The 24,503-nt window shown below is 42.5% G+C and overlaps 1 protein-coding gene across 6 annotated transcripts in view; it reads left to right on the top strand.

The window, feature by feature from the left end:
• The window catches only part of LMBR1 (limb development membrane protein 1), a 194,908-nt gene that overhangs the window by 86,170 nt on the left and 84,235 nt on the right, over window positions 1–24,503 (top strand). For all 6 annotated transcript variants that reach the window (XR_008420819.1, XM_053898732.1, XM_053898731.1 and 3 more), the window contains 4 exons: window positions 6,476–6,602; window positions 7,031–7,099; window positions 8,085–8,149; window positions 11,775–11,847. Coding sequence is in view for 5 of the 6 variants with exons in the window: in XM_053898732.1 (XP_053754707.1) it covers window positions 6,476–6,602; window positions 7,031–7,099; window positions 8,085–8,149; window positions 11,775–11,847 (334 nt within the window). In the remaining variant the exon portion in view is untranslated. The remainder of the gene's footprint in view (window positions 1–6,475; window positions 6,603–7,030; window positions 7,100–8,084; window positions 8,150–11,774; window positions 11,848–24,503) is intronic.

Below are 24,503 nucleotides of genomic sequence, written 5' to 3'. Positions count from 1 at the left end.
TTGTTTAATCAGAAAAACAGAATGCAATTGAAAGGAAAACATAACTGTCCTGGCCTCCTAGTGGATTGAGTCAGAATAACAGCTGTTTCTTGCTATATCGGTTATCTTCAATATTTCATAAGCAGGCCTAGTCATATTCAGCAATTTTGTTGACTTTTTCTGTGGCAGCCTTTTCTGTAAGCGTAATATTGCCAAGTCACTCTTTTTTGCTTAGTTTGATAACTGAAAACGAGCAGATTTCTTTTGATGAGTTATTTACTATTTTTAAAAATAAATATTGATAATAAATCTTGAACAGTTTATATGATTTGACTATAGAGCTCTTTTTCTCTTAAATGATTCTTATTTGACTGCTTAAGCATGTGGGTGTACATTTCTTCTCGATGTTATATATCTGTAATAGAAAAAAACCTCTTCTTGGAATTATATAGCTTGTTTCTTTTGAGAGAAACTGTTCACATATAATTTTTTTGACATGAAGATTTATTTGAGGACTCAGTTTGTCAGCATATAGGGATAAACATGTAGGTCTTGAACCTAAGTATCACTGTCGGACGGATTATACGTACGTAGGCTGCATTTTAAAAACTACTTTTCTAAATGAGAGAATAATTTTTCTTAATGTAAACAGAGGGGTTAGTTTTTGAATTTAGTAGTAGATTTCCTGTTTTTGACATAAATGGTACTAAAAACATTTAGAGCAATAGCACGTTAAATGAGGTTACTTTAACCAAGCTGTTTTTCAAGTAATTTTATATCAAGGTTAAATTTAGAAAATTGAGCTCAGGGGTGCATGGGTGGCTCAGTCGGTTAAGCACCCGACTGTGGCTTAGGGCATCATGATCTCATGGTTTGTGAGTTCGAGCCCCGCGTTGGGCTCTGTGCTAACAGCTTGGAGCCTGGAGCCGGCTTTGGATTCTGTGTCTCCCTTTCTCTGCTTCTGTCTCTCTCAAAAATAAATAAACATTAAAGATTAAAGAAAACACTTAAGAAAATTGAGCTTAAAGTACTTGAGAGTACAGAGATTATATCAGATTTTGTTAGAAGCGGACTGTTGATACTCCGCCCTGACCAATATGGTAACCACTAGCCATGGGTGGCTATATAAATTTCAAAGAACTAAAATTACATAAAATTAAAAATCAGGGGTGTCTGGGTGGCTCCGGTTAGGCAGCTGACTCTTGATCTCAGCTCAGGTCATGATCTCAGGGTTATGGGTTTGAGCCCCGCGTTGGGCCGCCCTGGGTGTGAAGCCTACTTAAAATAAGTAAATAAAAAAGAAGTAAAATAAAAATCAGTTCTTCAGTCATAGAAACGGCATTCGAAGTACTTGATAAACACATATGGCTGGTTGCTATCTTACTGGGTGACTTAGAACATTTCCTTCATCACGAAAGGGTCTGTTGGACAGCACTTTTGTATGCTAGTCAATCATAAATAATTTGTGTCGTCTATAATTATTTTGTTCAGTATCTAAACAACAAAAGAAGCAAGGCCCAACTTTAGGGATGTATGTGTGTAGCACCTCACTTGGCTAGAAGTGGCGCTAATGAGATTTGAGGTTAATTTGCTGTTGCATTAGTGCACCTGTTTCCCTGTTGCTGGCCCATACTTCTGTTAGCAAGTCATGACTAAGAGTGATGTGGTCAGAGTTGTGTTTTGCAGAGATCGTACTCCCACCGCAACGTAGGCAGCAGGTGAGGCAGAGAGAGACGAGAGTTGGCTATTGGGACTATGAGGTGGCAAGACAGTCGTCCAGGTGAGACGGATGTGGTTGCGGAAGGAGGAGCGGATGGCTTTAGTGGTAAGGACACAGGAGAATCAGAACGACTTGGTGTTTGAATAGATCAGGGTCCAAGGTGTGTATGTGTGTGTGTCAGAGGGTGCAGCAGGAAGGGAGGTGACAAGGATGTTTCCAACGTCTGGAAAGAATAACACAGTGGGTATTGGTGCCATTTATTGCCATATGTAACACCGAAGGAGAAGGTTTAGGGGATAAAATGACGAGTCTGACTTTAGAATTAAGTTTAGGACTAGGGAGATACCCAAGGGGAGGTGGCAGTTAGGATGTGTGGCTCTTGGTCTCAGTTTACGGATTTGGACTACAGATAGAAACCTCAGGGTCGCTGGCTCCACGAGGAGGCCAGATCACCTAGGGGAAGAACAGAGCAGTCTGGCCGGCGTCTTCATCAGAATTGACTGAGGTGCCTTTGAGCTGGTTGTCGGGGATTGGCGAGCCCCTCTCAAAGTTTGAGAAGTGCTGATCCAGCATGGGAAAGGAGGAACATCTAAGCCCGAGCCATTGTCCTTTGTAGAATGAAATAAGAACGGAGACAGAGAAACCAGGGGGTAGGGAAGGAAGCTGAGGGATGTGCAGGCTGCCCAGCTGTGTCTTGCTAAGGAAGAGGTAATGGCAGGTGCAGTTTGCAGGAAAGTAGGGATGAGATTAGGATCAAGGAGAATGGAAAACATTTAAAAACTCATTGAGGGAATTGTTAGCCAGAAATCAGCATAAGTATTGCCCAGTGACAGCAGAGGCCCACTCTGGAATGTGGAAGGTTCTCGTGATTTTGTAAATGTCTTTCACAGGACCGAGAATTCAAGGAGTGAGCTGCCAGTGGAATTAAGCTGGTCTGGTGGAAATCAAAGGGACCAGGAATATTAGAATGTTATTGGTACTGGATTATCATTAAAGTACACAGTTTAACGTCGGGTTTAGGCAAGTGAAAACAACACCGATTGAGGGAGCTGGGTGGATTGAGGGAGTGGAGGTCACCGTGATGAAGACAACAGTGCTGGCTTCAGGACCAGATGTGTCAAAGAGAAGCATGGAGCAGTCTCCCGGTCGGAGAGCTTAGAGGGAGCCGGGCTAGTGCATGGAGGGGGGCTGTGGTAGAGTGGAGGTTAAGTTCTTTAGGAGCTTGTGTGTTACTCGCGATGGTGGGGGATGCGATAAAAGTGCTTGTGAACCTGGTGCTCACATCATCAAGACAGACTTACAGGCCTGTGGATGGTAGGTGACAGAGATGGGAAGTAGGTGATGAGCTGGCATTAGAAGGTGATGTAAATTTAATTCAGAACCACAGATCCTTGGAAATCTTAAAGACAAAGGCAAGAATTGGAGTCATTACAGTTAACCCTTACATTGTGCTTACTAAGCATCCAGCCTAATGCTCCGCATGTTGCTTATGTTAACTTATTTGATCCTTTTAATGACCCGGTAAAGTAGGGGTGTTATTAATAAACCCATTTTTACAAAGGAATAAACTGAGGCACGGAGAGCTTAGAAATGTGCCCCCTGTTACACAGTTGGTCAGTGATGGGACCAGGCTCTGAACATTAGCAGTCTGCTGCTAGGGTTGGGGTCCTGAACTAGCTCACCATAATGTCTCATAAACTGAACTTGGATATTTTCAGAGTTATTTTGTCAATCTCTTGGAAGTTAATTCTTTTGAGAAAAAAATTAAAAACATTAATTTGTTCTCATATTAACGTCATGCACATTCATTCTAGGAAATTTGGAAAATACAGAAAAGCACAAAGTATTCAAGAAAAATAGTTCCTTGTAACCGTAGTCTTTTTAGCTGGCCTTGTGCACAAACAGAGTAACCCCCTGCTCCTCTCTGGAAAAAGGAGCTATGACCAGGCTCCCTAAGCAGCTCAGCCTCTGACAAGCATCAGCATGTCAGGTCTTTGGGGACCCTTACTTCTCCCACCTGCCTCCTGCTTGGGTAAGAGCTCACTGCAAGATCCTGGAAGTCTTCTCATTGCCCTTAACCCAACCTTCTGGGCCCTTATTTGTTCTTCTTCAGAAAGCCGTGGTAGCTGCCTACCCTTGCCACCCAAATCTGCTAGAACTGTGGAGGCTCTGAGACTTTACTGTACTTGCAAGCTGACAAGTTAGTCTGCTAGATTCCTGCACGGTGGTTGTGGACATGAGACTCCTGGACCAGAGGCAAAGGACTTCATTACTCAGAACGAGGCAAGCCATCAGCTTCCTGTTCCCAGGACAACTCCACCCTCCCACTAGCCTCAGAGGGGCAGCGCGGCTTGGGTGGAGGCTGTTCCTACAGCGGGCTCAGGTCATAGCTGAGGACCCTTGAACTCGGAGGAACCCACAAATGGGCTGCAGGCACACCTGCCTCCCCTTTGTTCTGTAGAGGGACATTATTCTTCTCATACCAGACAGGAAACAGACCTACTTCTGTTTCAGAGAGATGCCATCTCTGTTTTTCAAGGCTGTTTGCTATCCAGAAATCCTTAAAAAGACAGTCCAGAGCAAGGGCTATCTATCCTTGCCTGTATTTGTGAGATGCACAGAAATGGGAGAGACCCATGGAGCATTGGCTTCCAAAGCAGAGTAACATACTTGAAGAAAAACACATTTAGCTGCCAAGGAATATTTCTTTTCTTTTCTTTTTTTAAAAGTTTATTTATTTTGAGACAGAGAAAGAGAGAGGCAGAGAGAGAAGGGAGAGAATCCCAAGTAGGCTCTGTGCTGTCAGCACAGAGCCCAATGTGGGGCTTGAACCCACGAACCGTGAGCTCATGACCTGAGCCGAAATCAAGAGTCAGGTGTTTAACTGACTGAGCCACCCAGACTCCCCTATTTCTTACCAAAATGTCAGAGGAAGTGTGTAAATCTTCTGGTCGATTTATTCCCCAACATTTATTATCATTGTAACAGTTCTATATTATAGTTATTAGTACATTATTACATTTGTTTAGTAATTACCACAATTATTATTAAAACACTTTTGTTTGGACAGTGGGTCTCAGATGGTTCCAAGGATCACTACTGTTTAGTTCATATATTATAACACTGTTACAGTGTTTAGCTTATATGTCGTAACATTTAAGACACACGTAACATGTTTTGGGAGCCCGACTGCTACTAAGGGCTGGTTGGAAGCAGATGGGATTTGGGCTCCAGTCAGAGTCAGGAAGATACACATTGGAGCACTGATTCTTTTTATCCGTTTTATTTATACACTTTCCACATAATATTTGATGTGTAATAATCTTGCTTAGGAAAAAAGACAGTGGCTTAGAAAGAGAGAAGGAAAGAAAAAAGAAATCACCATTAAAAGGTGGTGGTCGTGTTTTGGCATCCTAAGTGGTTTAAAGTTTGGAAGTGCAGGTTTGGAGAGTTCTTCAGGAAAGTAGCAGTGTGTTTTTCGTAGTGTGTCTGGGGACTGTTCGTGTTTCATGTCACTTGAGTAATAGCTACTGTTAGAGCTGATGTGTTAAATAAAATACAAGCATCATTAATTCTGGTTCACCGGCCTCCCTTGCTATGAACACTTAAGATGTGCTGACTCCACATTTGAGGACATCGCTTAACCTGCCCAGGCAGCCCTGTTGTAGGACTGGACTAGTAAGGACAGGCCCCTTCGACTCTGAGTCATTATGGAGGGCTGGGGGCACTTCGCCGGGGTCTCAGGGCATTCCCTGTCCTCTCTGTTGCATCCGAGCACCCGGGGCCATGATTGAAGTGCAACCTATCCCTTTAATTCAGAAATTAGCAAATAGTATCAGGGTAAAGTTGGAGTCAGTATATGTTTTAGATCTTTGTAATACATCTTTAAACTATTTTTTTTCTTTAAACTATTTTTAATATGGAAGGAAAGATTACAGGATTTATTGAGAGGCATGGGTTTACTTATAATTTTGTTTGTTGTATTAGATGTACATTAGTGCATTACAATATAAAACATCGAATGCATCTTTGAATTTAGGTACGGATTCAATCGTTGGGTGACTTTGCTGGAATAGAAGGAAGTTGTTTTTTGTTCATTTGTTTGCCTTTCCTAGTAGGTTTCAAGTTTAGAGGTCTGGCCTCTGGTTTGACCCTGAGGACAGAATGTTTTACGTTTAAAACAAAAGTGTGCATAAAGGTGCTTTATTATAAAAACAAAATTGTGCATAAAGAGGCTTTATTAAATACCAGCTGCATGAAGTGATGACATCTTATCTAATGTGAAAAAGGAAATGATCGGTAATTGAGAGCAGTGTTCTTCCTTCGGGGAGTCCTCGGGCTGCACACCAGAGGGCGCTTGGAGGCTGTGGGAGCAGCCCAGCCGGGCCTGCGCTCTTGCCCAAGCGGGTGCTCTGTGCTCTCGCCAAGTGCGGTGCTCCCGGAACTGCCTGGCTGTGCGCCTCAACAGCCGAGACGCCCTTGATTAGAATCACAGTTAAGAATTCATTAACCTGCGTTTTAAAAGATGGTTCTACAAAATGTTTTTAGAAAGAATGTTTTTAGTTCTTTCTTGAAAGCTTAATGGTATTTCACATAATTTTGTAAAGAAAAGTCCGTCTAAACATTACAAACTCTAAAGCTAATGGGTTTTATCTTGCTAATAAATATAAATTTCCTGCCCTTCCAAAGAATTTTTGTGCTTTCGTGTAGATAGAAACCTAATTATTCGTGAGATGACATAAAATACTGAAATCACGTCTCTGTTGTCTTTTTCAGGGAATCCGAGCCCGAATTTTAGAGACTCTGGTCATGCTTATTCTTCTCGCGTTGCTTATTCTTGGGATAGTGTGGGTCGCCTCCGCGCTCATTGACAATGACGCTGCCAGCATGGAGTCTTTGTATGGTAAACCGGCTTCTCTGATGGAGACGATAGTTTGGGATATACTTACACATGCACTTTCTAGACATTGTAATAATTCCTTGTAGAGTTATCCCGTTGTTACAGATTAAGTCTTTAGACATGTATAAGAACAGAGTATTCATGTGTTTGCTGTATTCAGAACGAGCAAGCAGCTTTTTTTTGTTTGTTTGTTAATTGGTTTCTGTTCTTAAAATTCTTTGGAGGCTTTTTTTCTCCCTCCAAACAGGTTTCACAAGAGTTATCTCCTTTTCTTCTATTTTAGATCTTTTTTATTGTACAATTTAGAAATTATATGGGTTAGCAGACTCAAACAGGCAATTATGATGTTTACCATACATTAATTTATGTCAACCTATATCTTAATGTATAATATTTTGGATTTACTAAAATCTATTTACATTTCTTTTTAGATCTCTGGGAGTTCTACCTACCCTATTTATATTCCTGTATATCTTTGATGGGATGTTTGTTACTTCTCTGTAAGTATTTTTCCAGCCTAATGGTTGATGGGAAAGTGGAGTTCTGTGTTTTGAAAAATAGGAAGGTTTCCTGATGAGATCACTTAACAGCTTGGAGATTTTTAAAGCTTTAGCCTTTAACTTTTTTTACGTTAAGATCGATTTTGATAAACTGAAACCTTGAAAGAAAACGTGCGTGTTTTTCTCTAAGGAAAGCGTCTTTTGCAGAGAGATACACACGTACACGCACACGCGGGTGCATCCATTGCAGTGTTAGATTCTTTTTTTTTTTTTAATTTTTAACATTTATTTTTGAGAGAGAGAGAGAGAGCGTGGGCACATACAAGGGGAGGAGGGGCAGAGAGAGAGAGAGAGACACACACACACACACACACACAGAATCGGAAGCAGGCTCCAGGCTCCGAGCCGTCAGCACAGAGCCCGACGCGGGGCTCGAACCCACGAGCTGTGAGATCATGACCTGAACTGAAGTTGGACGCTTAACCGACCGAGCCAACCAGACAAGCCTAGATTCTGCTTTTGGCTGGTGACGTGGAATGCTGTGTGATGAATTTGTGGTTTTTATTTCAAATTTGTTCAGTCTTACTTGAGGGATTACGGTCTATCTCAGAGACATTGTAAGTAGATAAATGCAGTGAAAAGGAGTGGAGATAATACTTGTCACTTTTAGATGTTCCTATCTGGTTCTCAATTTCATTAGCTCTTGAAATTTAATCTGCCCTTTAGTTGATTTTCTTTAATTTCTTCTAAGTGAAAATACTTACTCTGATTGGACTGCTAGAGTCTTGAGCATTCTAAGCCTTCTTTAGTCTTTATGTATCTTTCTTCCTCCACGTCCCCGTGCCCCCAGTTTCTTTATTGATTGAAGAATCCTCTGGCAAAATTGGAGACAGGAGTTTTCTGGAAACAATAACCTTTGAGTTCGTTCTGTACTTTTAAACTAGCGATTCATGTGCCTCCTCTCCGTCTGTGGTCTCTCCCTCAGTGTGCACCCCCGTCGGCCTCTCCCGCATGTTCACAGTGATGGGGCAGTTGCTGGTGAAGCCAACGGTAAGTTTATCAACGTGAACCATCTTGGTTCTCAAATAAATGTGCTTACATTTGAACATCTTTTAGGTTGTGAATGAGCAATCAGAAACGTATGAATGCTTTTGTGGGTTTAGGACGTAGTTGTTACTGTTGCTTTCATTTTAATATTTTTCATCTTTGGAAACCAAATTTGTTTTTGCTTTTAAAATACTAACTATAGACACTTAGGTTAAAAAGTTCCTCTAGCAAATTTTAAGACAAAATTTACAAATATTTACATGTATTTTAGGTATCTGTTGTCTTGTATCAATAGTAACTGTTATGTTTCAAAATTTACCACATATATTCCTTGATTTAGAAAGCATTTATGTTTCAGAGTAGCTGTCTGCATATTATATTTTGATTATACTTTTCACTTTAATGTTAGAATTACCATATATTCATTTTTAAATGATTTTCAATTGGTGGTAATAATCGTAATGATTTGTCCCTAATTTCTTTGGCCTCTAGCTATTTTGTCAAACATTTACTCGCGTGAACATCATTCTTAGCTGCGTTTAGGGAACTTGCCATTTAAATTGTTTTCCTGGGTCCTCATTGCCCGCAAACTCAGGTCTGAATGACTCACAACCTGTCCCGTCCTCCATTGACTCCACACTCCGTGTCCCCCCCGTGACTGCTTGCACCCTCACCAGCCGGGGGGCTGTGCGCACAGCAGGCTGTGTGCTTTCACTCCCCAGGCATGTGGGGGGCTTCCTCCCACCGGTGCCTCCTGCCCGCTCAGCCCCCCTGACGGCCTCCTCGAGCCCCGGCTCTGATGTCAGCTGCACTCATGGCACTCATGGCCTGTCTTTGGGCCTTGCCTCCCCTCTTCTTCAAACTGAAATAATCAAGCTTCGTTCTCTGCATTTCTCATATTCCCCTTTGTTTGTATTGCCCTAGTAGTACCTACTAAATTGTTATGGTAGTATGTTTGTCTTTCCTACCGGGGTGATTAATCAAAGAAAAAATTGAGGAAATATTGTAGTAGATGTTCGTTTAGTAATGCTTGCTTAATTTTGGAAGATTTTAAAAAATAAATGGCAAAAAAACCTCTTCATATCTTTTGTAAAAATAGGATTGGATTATTTAACTTGCTACATAAATGTATCCACACTTGAAACATACTATCAAATCTTGAAATTTACTTCCCTCTTGAAGAGGTTTTATGACACTGCCTTCTTAATTTCTTCCTGATTCTCTGGGGGAGATGTTTGTTTGTTTGTTTGTTTGTTTGTTTGTTTGTTTGTTTGTTTTTTGGTCTCCTTCTCTGTTTCTATTTCCTGGCCCCCTAAATATAGGCAAATGTTCACAGTTCTGTCCTTGGTCTACAGTTGCTCTGCTCTGTTCTCCTGATCATTTTCACGTCACTTCTAAGTGTGTAATTCTGCTGAGAAAAAGGCCAGGAAAACAAACACAGCGCACTGTAAGTGCTGTAACTGAATACCCCACGGAGCTGAAAACTCATCTTCTGTAAAACCAAACTACGTATTTATCTCCCTTCCCAAAGCCGGTTTTTCTCCTAAACTTATTATTGTTGTCATTATTAGCCTCAAAACTTTGCACCTTTTTTCTGGTTCCTAACATCTAATACTAATGTTTTTTAAATCAGTATAGGCTATATGTTTGTGATAAGTACTGTATTTTACACACATGTCATTTAACCCTGTTAACGAATCCCTAAGTTAGGTGGTGGGCTTATTTTATGGCTGAATTGCGTGTAGTTCAGGGAGATTAAGTGGCTTGTACAAGATTGCAGGTCGGTGCGGGTGGGGCAGGGTTTGATCCCAGACACTGGTTTCAGACCCTGGGCTCTGGGGCACTGTTCCATCTGGCCATAAGCTCCAGAGGACTCGAGCTACTTCGCTGCTGAGCCGACTTTCTACCTGTTCACCTCTGTGTTTTGCTTATAGTTTCCTCCCCCCCAAATGCCTTTCCCCTTTGTGGTAAATTAAGCTATCAGCTGAGGCCACTGTCCTCAAAAACACATGCCAAAACTTTCTTTCATCCCACCTAGAAGTCGGGAATCTTTCTTCCTCTTAACTTTTGTAACACTGTTTATTTTAGCTTCAGTTATGACTGTTCTTTTAATACTATAATTATTTTGGGGGGTTCATTCTCTCTCTGCAGACACTAGAATGTAAGCTGTTTGAGGTCAAGGACTGTGTTTGACTCGTATTTAGGTCCCCAGTAGCTCAGAGTGGTTAAGAGCATAGGCTTCAAAGGCAGATAACTCTAATTTGCCAAACCCTTGTGTTTTGGCATATTGTCAGATGGGGATGATAACGTTCTGTTTTTCGCGGATGGTTGTAGAATCAAGGGCATGATGCACACAAGCACTTAACGCAAATGTCCGTGTGCCCCTCACTGTCACTCACTCACACTGAGACAGACCCGTGGTGGTAAGTCACTAATGGACACTTTGCACCATAGGAAGAAATCTTTTTTGTCTGGGCTAGACCTTAAGAACGGTAAAAACTGTGGATCATGATCCAAACAGTAGAAAGTGGTGAGAACGTTGACAGGTAAGAAACTTGGTACCATGGCCCCTGAAGGTGTGGCCCCTGCCTGCTTCAGGTGCAGAGCCTGTCTTGAATCACTCAGCCTAGTCTGCTTTGCACTGGTGTGGTCAGTCTGCCCTCCCTTTCCCACTCAGGGCTCAAGGGTCGTCTCTTGGGGGAGGCCCTCACTGGTGGCCTGCTGAAGTGGGTTTCCCCACCCTTTTCTTCTAGGAAAGTCAGCTTTTGTAATTGTTTATTTGCATATTATGACTTATTGTTACTTTACTGTTTTATTTTGCTGTCAGTGCTAGGCCTGTTGATAATAAGGGATTATCAATATTTGTTGAAATACTGGGAATTGTTGGGTTGTTCTAAGTAAATTTTATAGAAATTCTGCAGATTCGATAACCTGTAACTCTACAAAGCTGGAGTTAAACATATTTTAGGTTTTGTCAGTTGTGAAGATAGTGCAGATAATAGCCTATATAATGCTGATTGATCAGTGGTTTGTTCTTGTTTTTTATTAGTGTTGTATGGCGTGGTGAGTGGTGTATATATAAGCATCATATTTCTCTAGGGTTCTGTCTGCAGAATGATTTTGATAATACCACTATTCGGTATTTGCAGAAAATTTTTAGTATGTAAAGATGATGTAAGTGGAAAGTATTGCATGGTAGTGATTGAGTTTATAGATTTCTTGTTTTAAATATTATGTAGATAAATATAGATGAGAAACCAATGTTGCATGGAGTCATCTGTTCCTTCTTGCTCTAAAATAATTGGTTTGGGCATAAGAGATAGTGCTGTATTTAGCCTTTTGGAAGGTTAGAATTCATATATTTATTTGTCATTGAGAGAGGCACAGTATTCTTTAATCCTTTAAATTTAAATATATGTAGACTTTATAATAGCCAACTTTTGATGTGTTTAGTCACATACTAAAATATTTTTCCTTAATTTGTATATAGAATACTTTGAGGATTTTTATTTTAAATTCCTAATATTTTTGAAGAGTTATCTAAATCGTAGGCGAAACAGCCTAAATATTCTCACGAGCACTGGTTTTGTAATAACGCAGCGGTCAATGGTTTGATCTTTGAATTTAGATTCTTGAAGACCTGGATGAACAAATTTATATTATTACCCTGGAAGAGGAAGCACTCCAGAGACGACTAAATGGTATGTATGTATTACATATCTAGAGCTGAATAAAAAAAATTATTTAATTCAAGAAAGACACTGATTGAGGGGGAAAAATATAGAAAAATATAAGCCTCTTAGTACACTGTGCCGTGTTGCACGAGGTCAAGATGTAAGAGTAACATGTGAACGTTCCAGGTGAGGACAGTTTTGCTGAGGACTGGCGGCACTGTGGTCAAGTTCCCATCTTTGCCTGGCTGGAGTGCACTGTCCTCCAGCAAGGGCGGCTCAGTTCCGAGACACTGGCCACTGAGATGCACCTCTGCTACCAGTACCCTAATACGTTTTAAGCATTACGACTCACAGTTACTGACGTTTTACAGATTTGTATGTTTTTTTAATAACTTTATTATTAGTTTTCTTAATACTCATTTGTTTTGAGAGAGTGTGTGCGAGGGGGGGAGAGAGAGATTGAGAGAGAGAGAATCTCAAGCAGGCTCCACGCTGCCAGTGCGGAGCCCGACCTGGGGCTCGATCTCACAAACCACAAGATCACGACCTGAAGCGAGATCAAGAGTCGGGTGCTCGACCGACTGAGCCACCCAGGCGCCCCTTCTTACTTTAGTAACATAAAGGATACTTTAGTATCCTTACTTCGTTTCTTTCCTGTTGAAATCTTTAAGGTGAAAAGTAGTACGTCTTTCTGCTTCTAGGTGCCAAATTTGACTGTCTCAGTGGTGCTTAGGGGCTCTGGTTACTTGGGAATGTGGTCATTATCAGCTGTGATAACCAAGTAAGCATGTCGTAGATCTTAAAGTCCGATTTTTAATTACTCATCCTTTTTGGCTTCAAATGAAGAACCAATGAAGAAAAGAGTAATGAGATAGTTTAACAGAGAAATGGCATGGTTTGGATAAGTTTTCTTTTAATTTTATTTAAACGATTTTCATTCTGCACTCTCTTCTCCTACAGAGTTGTTGGTTTTTTCTTTAATGTTGAAAACCAACTCCAACATCAGAGTATTAATAGCTAACTGTATTTCAGGATCGTAATTGAAGAGTAAGTATAAAATGGAAGGTTACTTTTAAGTATGAAATAGGAAAAAAATATACCTACTTTCTTCAGTTACAAATAGTGAATTTAAATCATCAATTAAAAAGTGTTGCTAACATTTAGAGCTTTATTCTTAGGTGAAAGAATTTCAGATTTGTATCTATTTTAAAGAATTCTTGTCAATAATATTGTATCCTTTGGTACCAACAACTTTTAGACTGGTACCACATGTATCTTTTATTCTTCTAACTTTAATAAAGCTATTTCAACAGTAAGCCTGTTTAATCAGAATTGCAACTTGACTCAACACTGTCAGGTTTATAAAATTTCATCACAGTAGTAACTATTATGATCAGTTTGTCTTATTTAGGTAATGATGCTGTTCCATAATAAAAGTGCCTGAATTGGGAAGCTGCCTGTAGTGTGCAGTTGTGTTTCAGCCTGAGGTCCATCTTGCAGATCAGGAGACTGAGACCCAGGAAGCGTCCAAGATGGTGCCCCGTGAATTAAAGAATTTGGGTTGAGTCAAAACAAACCCAAACCAAAAAATACAGCCTTTTCCCACTTTTCGTTTCCACGGAGGGGAGAAAAAGTCCCTCCATCATCTTTCTAGATCCTTTGGCTCCTCAAATTCAAAAGCGGTTCATTATATCTAAAGAAACTGAAAAAGAAGTAGTTGCCAGAAGGCTAAGATGTATTACGAAATGAAGCCAAGCCCAAAAAAACAAAATGCCCTGACTAGCACAGCAGTCTAATTTGGAGAGGTTAAACGCATGCTATGATAGCTAATAGTAAGCATAATTTTATTTTCTACCATTTTGGTAGGTCACGTACCATTTCTGACCGCTCTGTTGGTAGTTTGGTAAAGTCTTTCCGTTGACACTCTTTAACGATACGTTGGGATAGTCGCTGTCGTTTTGTCATTCTTTGCTCGTTAGCATTGTAGACTGTTTCGGGTGGAAAACAACAGGCTTGAAACATAAATGGTTCCGCGGCAAAATGGGCATATTGACTAATATAGATTAAAATTGTGAGCTTCAGTACGGTATATTTATCAATATGTGCAGAGGGGGGAAAAACAAGATAAACAGTATTTTATGATTTGCTATTTTTTAAGAAAGCATAAATCATAGAAGGTTAGTAGTGGAAATCATCCCCATGGGTTTTCTTTAATCTAGTATTGTGTCAAATGTATTTTGTTGTAAAAATGTTTCGTATTTTAAATTATTTTTAAAAGGTAAATTAAAGAAATTTTTTTTATTTAAGAGAGTGAGAGAGAAGGCTTGGGGGAGCGGGGTAAAGGGGCAGAGAGAGAGAGAGAGAGAGAGAGAGAGAGAGAACCTTGAGCAGACTCCACACTCAGCGCGGAGCCTGACACTGGGCTCAGTCTCACGACTTTGGGATCATGACCTGAGCTGACGTTAGGAGTCAGACGGCCAATCGACTGAGCTACCCAGGCACCTAAAATATTTTTTATTCTGGGCTGTTGAAAAGAATTGCAAAATAATAAGAGTAAACGATTTTTAAAAAACGTACAGCAGTGAATTACCCCAGAATTCACGGTCGTGTTTTGCTAGTGGCCGTTGCGTGTGTTTTCTTGGTCTGCTTGGGAGCGTGTGACGCACATCATGGGAATCTTTGGGATATCTGCATGGTTTGCTCTGAGCCAAGCTCCCAGCCATCTGAAAAAACATAACACTTTGTTTCCTGGAAGATCTATAACTTGTCGTGGTAGTTACTGTATCATTGGCGTTGAATCGTCATGCTTGGTTTTTAGAATATCAGTACAGCTTTTTGGTGGAATGCCTGCCTGTGACTTCCCATTGTTCGTGTTTGTCACTTGCTGGTGCTGGAGGTTTTGTTCTTGCTAATATTGTTGTTACTTCAGAAAATATGTTGATAAGATAAAGTGACCCTGTACACTGTCAGAAGGTAAACCAGTGTCCTCAAGAAGTCGTCTTGTTAGCCATCGGCTCCACGCTTTCTCCTCCTTTTTCTGTTTACTGCGCATCTTCCTCTAAGCACCAGACCTTGAGCAGAAGAAGGGAAAAACCGGGTGAGCGTCTGTAAGATTTTATCCAGCACTGAAATACTTGGAAAAAAGAAACAGATGGTGGGAGTTGTATGTATTCCCGGAGCAGGAGGGGGCCCCGGATGTCTAGCCGCCTGGTTCCCACAGCCCCAGAACTCACCACTGGCCTGGCGGGGCTCCGGCTCCCGGCATCCCCAGCACACAGCCTTCTTTCGCGGCTGCCTCGAGGCCATGAGAGATAGCGCGTCCTGCACTGGCGGTCAGCATCAGGAGCCCGAGTCTCCGGGAGCCTTGCCTCTGAGACTGTCCCCTGCACCTCCTGCGCCCCACTCTCACCTGATTTCCCACTGTCCCTTAGCTCCTGAAACTCTGCGGATACCGTGTGGAACTGCGGGGAACCGTGGGGAACCCAAAACCGTTGGGTCACAGCAGCGGAACCACCAGGTCCTCAGTCTCCCCACCCCCCACCCTCGCTAGAAGAAACGTGACTTTCCCGTCACAGACGGCTTCTCAGTCCCAGTCAGGTGGCGGTTCTCTTCTTTCCTGTGTCCCCCACCTCACTCCTCGTGTTGTCTTCTGCTGCGTGTGGACACTTTGAACCTCATGTCATTAGATTGTGATCCCATTACTTCTCCCTTTTCAAACATCACTCTTCTCCTTCCAGACAATCCCTCTGCCACCTTGAGGGCGTTAGCTCCTCATTCGTGATCATTCTCTCTGCCACAACGCCTGTCACAACTGGTGACCTCAGTGTCCGTGTGGATGATTCTTGCAGCCCACCTGGCCAGCCGTCGGCCTCTCTCTGAATGGTCTTCCTCAGCTACTCGCTGCCTGGGACCACAGCGCAGCCCGGTCACTGGCGGCGATCGGCTCTTGTGCAGTCGTACGGTCAGTCACCCGTCACGTGCCGTTTCCTGCAGCCCTTCGTGCTGTCTGTCCATCTGAATAACTTCTCACCGCCTTTTCTCCTTCTCGCCCGTCGGACCCTGGCTGCCTCACACAGTTGAAATTCCGGGCCATCGTTTGACTCCGTGCCCTGCTCGCCCCGTCCCTCTCTCCGCCTGGCGCCTGTTGAGCTGACCGACTGTAACCACCTGGCCTTTCTTTAAACGTTTGACCGTATCTTAGATGTACTTCACATTCTCCTACATGACTGTTAATGTCTTCTCTTTCCTCGAGACTTCACCATCACGCTCAGCTGATGACCTTGCTTCCCCTCTTCTTGAGAAAAAGAAGCGACTGTGCCGAAACGTTCACGAGCTTTTTCCTTCCCGTTGACTCCGCTGCGTGCAAGTCCCCCACCACGTGCTGCCTTTTCTCCCTCCGCTGTGGCTGCACTGTCCGCGCTCCTGGCAAAGCCCTCCCCGCCCACCCCTGGTGGCACTGGATTCAGTGCTTTCGCCCTGATTCAAGGACACAACTGTGGCCGTTGTAACCAGTCTTCCCCCAACTGGATCGTTTCCTTCGGCATAGAGATGTGCTGATATTTTCTCAGTAGAACAAGTGAGTGAACGGAGGGAAGGAGGGGAAGAAATGAGCCAGTCTGTCTGCACCTCCTGTCCCTCTGGCTCACCACCTCATTGCTTCGCTTGTCTTTACGCAGAACTCCTGGGCTGGACGCTCCTCAGTTTCTTTTCCGCGCTCCGCGTTTGCTTTGGGACGCACTCTTGCCTCCGGTGCCCCACTGACATGCTGTTGTCGCGGTGGCTGGTGCCTTCCGGGGCCTCGTCCACCCTCCTCACTCCACTTGGTTCACCACACTGTCGTGAGTGAGCTGCTTCGTGAGCCTCTGCTTCTCAAAACCCCGCTGGTTTTCCCTGTGTCTGCAGCTGCTTCACACCGGAGCGCTCCCTGCCTCCGTCCTTAAAGTCTCCTGACGCTTGTTTACCTGCACTCCTCGGGTTATCGTACCTGGTCTTCTGGCTTTAAATTCCATCTGTGTGCTGCTGACCTCTGCTCTCACCTCTTCCTCCGTCTAGGAGACATTTCTACTTGGATGCCGGACAGGGATCTTAAACATATCGTGTCCGAAGTCAGCTGACGGTCTTAGTCCCCGGTTCTGCTTCGGTCCTAGCTGACCTGCCTCTGTAGGTGGTGGATCCGTTCTTCTAGGTGCTCACGCTAATTCCTGGGAGTCTCTTTCTCTCAATTCCCACACGGACTCCTTTAGCAAAGCCGTTGGCTCTGCTATGTCACCACCTTGATTTAAGCAGCGGTCACCTCTTGGCTGGATATTTGCAGTAGTTTACTAGTTAGTCTCCGTGTATCTACCTTTGACCTTGTAAGTCAGAAAGAGTCCTTGACACGTAAGTCACATCTTCTCGTCTGTGTGCTCGGAGCCCTCCTCCGGTGGTGTCCTTTCTCAGTCTGAATAAAGGCCAGTCTTGGCATTGGTCCTCTTTCTGCACCCCGTGTGCCCTCTGACTTACTCTCCTGCAGTGTCCTTCCTGTTCTTCCCTGACCCGTCGCCTCCTGTCTCAGGGCGTTATCACGTGTTTCCCTTCTGTCTCTTAGGTCTTTACCAAAGAGCCCCTTCCTGGTGGGCTTCTCCACATTGTAGCTTAGGGGATATGATTAATATTGCCACCACCTCTACCCTGACCCTTCTTTCCATCTTTCCTGCCTTATGTTTTCCTGTAGTACTTTCCACTTTCTGACACACCATTTTACTTTTTTTTTTTTTTTTAATTTTTATTTCTTTTTGAGACAGAGACAGAGCATGAACGGGGGAGGGTCAGAGAGCGGGAGACACAGAATCCAAAGCAGGCTCCAGGCTCTGAGCTGTCGGCACAGGGCCTGACGTGGGGCTTGAACCCACGAACCGTGAGATCACGACCTGAGCTGGAGTCGGACGCTCAACCGACTGAGCGACCCCCGTTTTACTTTTTATATGCTGCCCGTCTCTCCATAGTAGAACCTGAACTCCACAGGGGCAGGCATTTTTGTTTGTCTTCTTCCTTCCCGTACTCCTGATCCTGTGATATCCCCAGTCACATAGTGGGTTGGTGGTAAATAACTTGTTGCATGAGTAAGTGAATCGTTGAAAAACATGCATGACGGAAGGTTGTCGTTTTACCTTAAAAAGTGAAGAAGGTAGAAGAAATCAAGTTTGGTGGTAAAAGAATTACGTGCAGCCAGTATTGAGGAAGGCCCACAGTAGAGACTCTGAAGACCAGCCAAGATTGAGGGCTGGAGGACCTTATGCCCTGGGGTGTAGGTGAAAAAGCAGAAATAAGGTGATTTTCCCCAATTGTTAGGCCATGAAATAGGAGCAATCAGGATCCATTTCTACTCCAAGACCCCAGAAGAGCAGCCCAACAGAAAGTCCCATTACATTAATTGTGGTAGATCTTTTGTAATTCCTACCCAGGATTAAGAGGATGCATATATCATTAGCATGTTTAAATGTTTAAGTAATGCAACAGCATTAATTGAAATAATTAGCTTTCGTGTGGATATAGCCTATGGGTGTACTGGGTAGCGTTAGAAGTGCCATAATGAATAGGAATTATTTTTTATTGTTTAAGTTCAAAACCTTCGCAGTTCTTTTAATGTAATTTATTTAAAAATATTGTAGACTTTGAACTTAATGATTCCATTCAATTTTGTTAGGTGCTATTTTCATCTTCGTGATAAAAAGTTAGCATATCACTTTTAGTAGCAATTACTTTTCTGCTTGATTTTGATCTTTTAAAGAAGCCTTTTTCATTGAACCTTTTGGATGAATTCCTTACTCTTAAGAGCGCAGCACGTGTACTTGTTTCATTTTTGCAGAGTGTCTGGTTGCAGTAGCTTTGTGTTCTGAAAAAGAAAAGGTTGAAAAAAACCCACATTCGATCTTTTCATGGAACCTAGTGACCCGTCAGAAGCATTTGGTCCCCATCAGTCGTGGAGTCTCGCTCATGAATCACGAATCTGAGTTTGCCTGGCAGTCTAGTCGCGTCCTGTCGGAGGAACTCTTTATCGTCGCTGCCTGACAGTTTGCTGAGGCTTATCTGCAGGCTCTCGGGCCACGCCCTTGCTGTTGGGAGGAAGCTTGTGTCTGTGTCACGTCTTCGCTTCTGTCCTCTACATGCCTTCATCTTGACTCTCTCTATGTGTTCTTCTGTAGTCTAGCAATGGTTTTCTAAGAGTACTGTTTCCTGCTGGTTATGTCACTGAAGTTGAGAATGGCTCAAATTGGTCAGACCCCAGGCCAGTTTGAGACACGACTAGGCTTAGACTGATTGGCTGATGGGCTCTCATCAACAACGTACGTATGTAGCAAAAATGGTGACACTGAATGGCAGTCCTGTGATAGAAGAAAGTGGTTAGTAATATCTTGACTTCCTGAGCTAACAGCAAAGAGGATTAATTCTACCGGTGAAACTAGTTAAGTGGTTTCTTTCTATTCAGATTACCAACATTTGAGTCCAAACGTCTGAAACAGTGAGAGGTACCTTGTTACAGTTTATTCAGCCTCTCGGGCTAGGCGCTCACTTTGTTGACTGTAAGGTGTAGCCCAAACGATTCGTTGTGGGATAAGATGATGTGACTGAAGAGACGTAAGATAATATGTAATACCAGTAGATGAAGAATAGTTTAGAGCGGCAAACTGTAGAATAACTTAAGAGTCAAGATCATCTATTTTCTGAAATTTAGATCACTGTATATAAATGATCTAAACTTATTAGCAGAAGATAAATTTAGTACACGCGACTTACTTGTTCACCCACAACCTATTTGGATGATGGTATTCCTGCAGTTTAAGATCTACCGATAACTTATGTCTAAGGTAAAAACAATTACTTTGATTGTATATAGCTTTTTATAAATGTTTTTAAAGCTGAGTTTTAAATATTTTCTATCTTGCTTGTGCTCATTTAGAATGAATGTGTATTTGAATTTTCAAATCGTGTTGGGTGTAAAAAGTCTTACGTTACTTGATTCTGTATTGAGGCCTATTTTTGCAGATGTGTCCCGAGCAACTAGAAACCAAGATTTCACAAATAGTAGCGTTGCGAGTGGAATAGAAATGGAGTGTTTGAGCGTGTGGCTTGCCCGTCTCTTCTGTGGGCAGTAGCGCCGTTCGCTGGTGCTGAAATAGACGCCGTGGAGACCTGGATGCTCAGCCTCAGTTCTCAGATGCTGTCCGGGGTCCGCCTCCTCAGCGGCGGCGCTGTGCTCTGCCGTAACTGCCGCTTGCCTCGGGGATGAGGCTGTTGGCTCTGTGAATTTCTGGGCGTTTGGGGCTTTAAGCAACAAAATCATCCGCCTGAGCCATTAGAAATAATTAAAAGTACTTGAGAGACCTCTCATTCTGGTGACTAGAGATCATATTGGTCAGTTTAACATATTAAGTATAATCAAAATTTTAAAGGGTTACTTAGCAGGTTTTCTAACCAACTTTTCTTTGGTTCTGTGCTAAGTTAAAAAGTTAAACGAAAAGCTAATCTGTTTATTCTAGAGGTGTCTACTTCTAAATAGTATTCGTTATGAGACTTGGTTCAGGACACCAGATTGCTTAGGGAGATTGTTTTATTGCCTCATGTTATTTGAGTTGTTTACAAACCAAGTTAGAGAATTTATATTTAGTTTTAAAAATGCATTATGTGTCTTAAATTAAATCATTAGTATCTTCCCTTTAACATATGAATGTCAGTTAAACCTGTCTGTATATTAAGGCTTAGTTACTGAAGCGATGCTGGGCTTTGGGAAATTTTGTCATCTTGGAAGCAAAATATTTTCAATACCGCACTCGTTTTTCAGCTTAAGAATAAAGCTGGGAAAAGTTGCCTTCAGCTGTTAGTTTTCCTGAATCCAAAGAGACGGGTGGGGCAGGATCAAAAATACTTACTTGATCAAAGTTATTGGCTCTGAAGGTATTCTGACCTGTGTAAGAAAGATGAAAGGTGTTGTTTTTATTACATGCTAGTAACAGTGTAATTTTGAACTAATTGGTGTTGAACTGCCAATCACCTAGGGGAATGCAAATAGATACTCTTATAATTTCCTTTGAGGTAGTGAAATCTTATGTCGTGGCTGGAAGAAAAACAGAATAATACCGTTAAATTGACCTTAAATGAGCTGCTTTGTGGTTTTCTTGGAGAATCCCTTTTTATTTTTCATGACTAGTCCAAACAGGTTTTGTCTACCAATTTGACTTATTGACTAGACAATGCTGACATGGAACCTGTGAGATTCATTTTGAAATAAAGTAAGGATAATACGGTTGCTCGGGATATTTTGACGATTTTTTTTTAGTGCAATTTAAATTCACGTAACATTCCAATGTGTGTTTGTGCTATGTCTTGATTCCTTGCAATAGCCATCGTTCCTTTTGGCCATTTATAATGGGACATTCTGCCTACACAAGCTTACTCACCTCACGTAGGTAATGATACACAGTGAAGGATGGTGAGGTCTTTGAAAATTGTGTTGTTCCAGGTGAATCTGGTCATTTAATGAAAGCATGCTCTGTTTGAAGGCGACGAGAACGCATTCTCGATTTTTATATGCAAGTCAGCCAGTATTTATTTAAACATTTATTTATTTATTTTGAGAGAAGGAGAGGGAGGAGCAGAGAGAGAGGGAGAGAGAGAATCCCAGGCAGGCACTGTCAGTGAGGAGCCCGATTCAGGGCTTGAACCTATGAGCTGTGAGATCATGACCTGAGTTGAAATCAAGAGTCTGACGCTTAAGCAGCTGAGCCACCCGGGCACCCCAGTCAGTATTTACTGTCTGTTGCGTGCCTAGTATTGTGTCTCCTGAAAATAAAAATACGGTACGTCGGAAATACCACTTTAGTTTTTGTTCCTTTGAAAAATACAGTGATAGGTCTAGATATTTGTAATGGGCTTTGTAGACATCATACCACAAAGCAGGCATTTCTAACTTTTCACCTAATCTAAAATTGGCAGCTGGAATACTGTGTATCCTGATCCCCGTTCCCTTTCAAACTTCTGAATACTCATCAGATTATGTTTTCTAGCCTTGAGCTGGTTACTGGAATAATACTTCTTTACAAATATAGGGAACGAAATGTAGTTCGGAATTGTATTTGTATTAATCAGATAAAGAATTTAAATGAGCATTAACTACAGATACACACCATGTAATTTATGAAGAAATGGGATAAAAAGTAAAAGGTATCTGTAAGACTACTGTGTCGTTTAAGCTTTGATTCAGAGGCACTCGCAAATCTTAAAATGCGACGCTGTCTTACTGTAAACCTCCTTCTTGTATGGAAGTATTCATTAATTCTATAATTTAATTGTTTCCCTTTTTGCGTTGGCTACTAGATGCTCTAAACTATATTTATAGTCAAAGTTTTATAGCTTTGAAATCTGTCTTAACCCCTATTCTCCCATAAATGTCAATTACCCGTTGACAAGTAAAATGATTAAACTCGGGAGCTCTGGAAATACTGTAACATCTTAGTACATTCAAGACCTCAGCTTCTCCAAAAGAGAAGGTAGTGGATTTCTCCCTCTTCAGCGTTGGACGGAAGCGAGGCGGGAGATGTAGAGGGGGCAGTACTTACCTTTCCTAGAACCCAGGGGAAGGCCGGAGTTCTGTGAGTCCCCAAGGGGGCTTAGAGAAAGAGCCTCTGGATTCCCCTACTTCCCGCATTCGCCCGCCAGCCGCCTAGCATCCTTGGCCAAATCCTGCTTGCTTCCTCCCTTTGATAAAGGAGCGCACTGATGCTAGAGACACCCCGGAGCCCCGAGGCTGCTGCTTCCTGAATCAGGAGGAACTGGCGTTCTTCCCCAGTCCCCCAAAGCAGAAACTGCTGGGCCCCCGAGATGGTTTGTCATTGTTTGACAGACGGTCTGACGTGATGAGGTGTGAAGGGAACAGTAGCGGGGCATAAAGGAAAGCGATCGCTCGCTGGAGGCTGAGTGATGACTGCGAAGATGAGGATCTAGAACAACTGATTCCCATTGAGGTTGACAGCTCATGGGGAGACAAGCAAGAGTTTGTACTTGGCTCTTAAAAGTAATAGGGACTTTGAAGGACGTGTAGTTAGAGAAGAAAAAAGGCCACCTAGAATGTGAAAAAAAAAAAAAATTCAGCAGGCAAAAGATGAAAAAGTCCTTGTGATCGCGGAAGAGCGACCCTGCGAAAGTGTCCGAGTCCCAACCACCCTGATTCTACACACGCGGCCCCTCCGTGGTTAAAGGGACTTTGCAAGGTGATTAGTTGAAGGGTCTCAAGGTTATCCTGGATGATCTGGTGGGCCCGGTGTCCTCACACCATTGTTATAGGTGGGTCAGAGAAGGAGATGGAACTGCGGAAGCAGAGCAGAGTGACCGAAGAAGGGCCCATGAGCCAACGAACGTGGGCAGCTTCCAGGTAAGCTGGAGAAGATAAGGAAACAGATTCTCTCCCAGAGTCTTCAGAAGGAACACGGTCCTGCTGAGCCCTTGATTTCAGACTCCTGAACTCCAGAAGCATGAGCTAATACATTTATATTGTGTGAGCCACTAGGTTGATGGCACTTTGTTACACCAGCAACGAGGAACGAGTGTAGTCTTTCTGAAAATTGAATTACTTATCTGGCAGAATCAAGTGGAAGAACTCTTTTGTGTCACGGAGCAAACGTGCAAAGACAAGGAAGCGGTGAGATGGCAGACATGGACTGTAGAGCCGAGACACCTAATCTAAATAGCAGGCATCTAGGGCGCCAGGCTGGCTCAGTCGGCTGGGCGGCCGACTTCGGCTCAGGTCACGATCTCGCGGTCCGTGAGTTCGAGCCCCGCGTCGGGCTCTGGGCTGACAGCTCGGAGCCTGGGGCCTGCCCGTGTCTCCTCTTCTCTCTGCCCCTTCCCCGCTCATTCTGTGTCTTTCTCTCTCTCTTTCAAAAATAAATAAACATTAAAAAAAAAAATAGCAAGCATCTAGAAGGAGGAAGAAGTAGAAAAAAATTAAGTAAATAGATAATAGCAGAAAATGTCAGTGTGCTGCAGAAAGACTTTGGTGCAGGTTAAAAGACCACAGAGTCCCGGACAAGATTATTAAATAGGACATTTAAAAGATCTAGACTTATTGTGTAAGATTGTGGAATTCCAAGCGTGATGATAATAATGATAATAAAACATCTCACAAGTTTTCACAAAGAATAATAACTTATAAAGGAGAGAACGAGATCAACATCAAACTTCCTGTTTGTGACCTGTTAAGGATTATTGATAATATCATTAGTTTTAAGGGTTGGGGGGGGGGAAGATTGCAATTAAAAACTCATACATTTATCAAGATGTCATATGTATATTAGGGTAAAAAAGATATTCATTCCGTATCTGTATATTGAATATCTCATTTGTGCTAGGTACTATTCTACGTATTAAGGAAATGACAACTTATACACTGAAAGAAAAGTTTACAAATAATCCTATATTAAATATTTTTAAAGCAATCTCAGCAAAATCCAGGATTTAGGAGGAGTGGGTGGGAAGCAATGAAAGAACCGTTAAATAAAAGTACAGTGAAAGCTTCACCTTGATGCAGGAAAGTTACTCAGTAAAGCATCATTATGGGGTTATGAGTGTGTTATACTGAAAAAAAAAAATGCAACCGTACTTATGCTAAGAGTGAGAAAGTAACCACTGAAGTGCCAGATTAACCTGGG

Source organism: Panthera pardus, unplaced genomic scaffold, assembly GCF_024362965.1.
Source record: "Panthera pardus isolate Hobbes unplaced genomic scaffold, ASM2436296v1 HiC_scaffold_9, whole genome shotgun sequence".
In the NCBI taxonomy this organism is placed as follows: domain Eukaryota; kingdom Metazoa; phylum Chordata; class Mammalia; order Carnivora; family Felidae; genus Panthera; species Panthera pardus.
The sequence above is the reverse complement of the archived record's forward strand: the minus strand, read 5'-3'. Positions and strand labels throughout refer to the sequence as shown.